The sequence below is a fragment of the Gobius niger genome (assembly GCF_951799975.1).
Source record: "Gobius niger genome assembly, chromosome: 10".
Lineage (NCBI taxonomy): Eukaryota > Metazoa > Chordata > Actinopteri > Gobiiformes > Gobiidae > Gobius > Gobius niger.
This window is the reverse complement of record NC_136861.1, coordinates 34816192-34819358: the sequence shown is the minus strand read 5'-3', so window position 1 is coordinate 34819358 and position 3167 is coordinate 34816192. Positions and strand designations below refer to the sequence as shown.

The following is a 3167-nucleotide window of genomic DNA, read 5'->3' as shown; positions in this document are numbered from 1 at the left end:
CTGTCAGAGGAGCAGACAGGTTGAGAGTTATTGACACTGCGGCCTTGTTACGCACACCCACGCGCACACACGTCCTGAGGAGCAGAGCCTGGTCTCAGCCTGGTCTCAGCCTGATTTATGACTGGAGGACTTTCTGTTCTGAGATGACTGATCCCTGATCCTTCATGTGATCTTTGGACTGATTTACGCGCACGCTTGGCACTGACGCATGGACACATCCAACATGAACTCGTTCGTGGAGTACTCGTACCACCAGCCGCACGTGCACCAGCAGCACTCGGACCAGGGCTTCTCTGTGGCCCCGGGCCCCTTCCACTCGGGCCCCGGCCCACAGTGCTCCTCCTCCCGGGCAGACAGCGGCGGGTACGGCGGGGACGCGCGGCTGTACCACGAGCCCCTCACGCACCATCCGCACGAGCACCAGAACCACGGCTACCAGCACGCGCCCCCGCAGCACAACGCGCACCCTCAGCAGAGCGCGGCCCCGCCGCACAGCGCGCAGAGCGGGCTGCTGTACAGCGGGCCCGGGGCCGGATACAGCTCCTGCTCCAGCGCCTCGGACTATGTCAACCCGCAGTACTTCCTGGAGGAGCCCGTAGGAGCCTCGTACTACCAGCAGCCCTTCCCCTCAGGCCCCAACACCGGGCCGAGCTATGGGGCCCTGCCCGGGGCCTACTGCGGGCCGCCGGCCGGACAGTACCCGCAGCAGCAGCCCCTGCCCGGCTTTCTGCTCCAGGCGGGGGCCTACGGAGAACTGCCGTTAAACCAGGAGCGGGAGAGGCCCGATGAGGAGCCCGGGGCCCCGCAGGGACAGACCTTTGACTGGATGAAGGTGAAGAGGAACCCTCCGAAAACAGGTCGGTCTCCCACGCGCAATAGAGGAGTCATTTATCTGTGTCACACTGAGGGTCATCCCGCGGCCACGGCCGCTCTGCTCTCGCTCTGACACTCTCTCTGTCATCACCGCGCGCAGCGGGGCCAGAGCCGGAGCTGCGGATGAAGACACATGTGAGAGCGGCCTGGCTCTGCATCTGGCTCTGGCTCCGCATCTGCGACTCAAACTTTATTTACACTCACTGTGTTTCAACAACCTGAAACCCCTCTGTCTGCAGAGGACGCGAACACATTTGAAAGGGTTTTTGAAATATTCTGATATAGATGATCAGTTATAGCGAAATAGAAAAGTGGCCCAGCTCTCGGTGGACCGTGAGCACGAGTGCGACCCGAGCGGCCCAGAGCTGCTCCGGAGCAGGGCCGAGCCTCTGCCCGCTCTGAGTCACATTGATTGATTGATTCATTTATTTATTTATTTATGTAGGCTATTTATTTATTTATTTATTTATTTATTTATTTATTTATTTATTTATTTAGGCTGTAGGGTATTTATGTGACATGGGCCTGTGGACCGTTATAAGAAGTTCTGAAACACTGGAGTGTTTTTTAGAGCTAAGTTCATGTGGATGTTTTATGGATTGATCTGATCTGCTTCTTGTAACTTGATCTAACTGTGAAGCACTTTGAGTCGCCTCTGAATCGCCTTGTGTATGACTTGTGTATGACTTGTGTATTAATTGTGTGTGACTTGTGTATGACGTGTGTTACGTTTCTTCTAACACTGATGTGTCTCCTCTTGTCCCAGTGAAAGTGGCGGACTACGGGCTCGCGGGCGCGCAGAACGTGATCCGCACCAACTTCAGCACGCGCCAGCTGACGGAGCTGGAGAAGGAGTTCCACTTCAGCAAGTACCTGACGCGCGCGCGCCGCGTGGAGATCGCGGCCACGCTGGAGCTGAACGAGACGCAGGTGAAGATCTGGTTCCAGAACCGGCGGATGAAGCAGAAGAAGCGCGAGCGCGAGGGCACGTCATCCTCCTCGCGCTCCTCGCGCTCCCCGGCCTCCGGCGGCGGCGCAAAGGACCCGGATGACTCGAGCTCGGACCATTCCTCCGCGTCCACGTCTCCGGGCGCGTCCCCGAGCTCCTCCGAGACATAGCAATGAACTGCTTTTATAATTAATATAATTATTATTATGGGCTGCTACTGAGACTGACGTGTGCGGGACACCGTACTCCACACGCACGTGGACGCACAAGGCACGTGTCAGACGTGCTGTCCGCTCGGATCCTGCCACAGGCCGCACACTGGACACAGGAGTGTCCGGAGTGACTTTCATCACGATGGACCTGAGGCGGAGAAAGAGGAGGCTCATCCTTGGTCTCTTTGCACTCACACATTAGGCACATTGTAGGTCACAGGTGGTGCAGCTCAGGACTCTATGGTGGTAACCACGGTAACCATCACAATGCACATTTTTAAAATTTGATTTATAATAATAATAATAATTCTTAGTCTTATATGGCGCTTTTCCAGACGCTCCAAGTCCACATACATTTTCATGCTTTCTTCATTCACTCCACTCGGCGGGGGTAAGCTCCATTATAGTAGCCACGGCTGCCCCTGGGGTAGACTGACGGACGCAAGGCTGCCAATCTGTGCCATCCATCCATCACCAGCCACGCACACCTTTCACCCATCCCATTGCCAATCGTCATGGACTGTAGAAGAGCGGTGGACTAAGTGAGTTTGCCTCCTCCATAGTGCTCAGCGCAAGCTAACAGAGGCTCAATCATGGGAGCGATTTGGCAGAGTTTCTGGAGCCCGGTCCTGTATTTAGAACAGGGAAATAGTGAACGTGACCAAATAGGACAATGTGGAGGAGTGAGGGTCAAGCCCGTGTTCAATAATGACTAAAAGAGAAACCGAAACAGCAGGAGTTTCCGGAGCCTGCCGTCGTTTCCTGCTAGGCTTAAGCAGCTAATCGCGATGCTACATCCATATTTTCCACTGTCTCTGCTGACCGGACATGTTTTTAGTGGTAGGGAAACCGCAATACTCGGACGAGACCTACGCAGGCACGGGGAAACACAAAACTTTGTTGTGGTTGTTCTGGTTGGTCGTTTTCCTGAATGTTCTCACCGCTTTCCGACACTTTTCTGAAAACAAATCTTGGCCCTGGTTTGATGTGTGCCGGGAGAGAAGACGCAGAGTTACTACAACAGAGTCCTCAGCTGCACCGCCTCTGTTTTTTAAACTCTTTACAAAAGTTATCACAACCATGTCCTGGGTGGTTTTGGCCACACCCCCTTGGACATACACTACTCCCGGCCC

The 3167-nt window shown here is 54.8% G+C and overlaps 1 protein-coding gene across 1 annotated transcript; it reads left to right on the top strand.

The window, feature by feature from the left end:
* Positions 1–208: 208 nt before the first annotated feature.
* Positions 209–1992, top strand: LOC306969140 (homeobox protein Hox-B1a-like; the record flags this gene model as incomplete). Its single annotated transcript, XM_079564740.1, has 2 exons — positions 209–857; positions 1640–1992. 2 exons carry the CDS (start codon positions 209–211, stop codon positions 1990–1992), a joined length of 1002 nt encoding a protein of 333 aa, XP_079420866.1.
* Positions 1993–3167: the final 1175 nt, after the last annotated feature.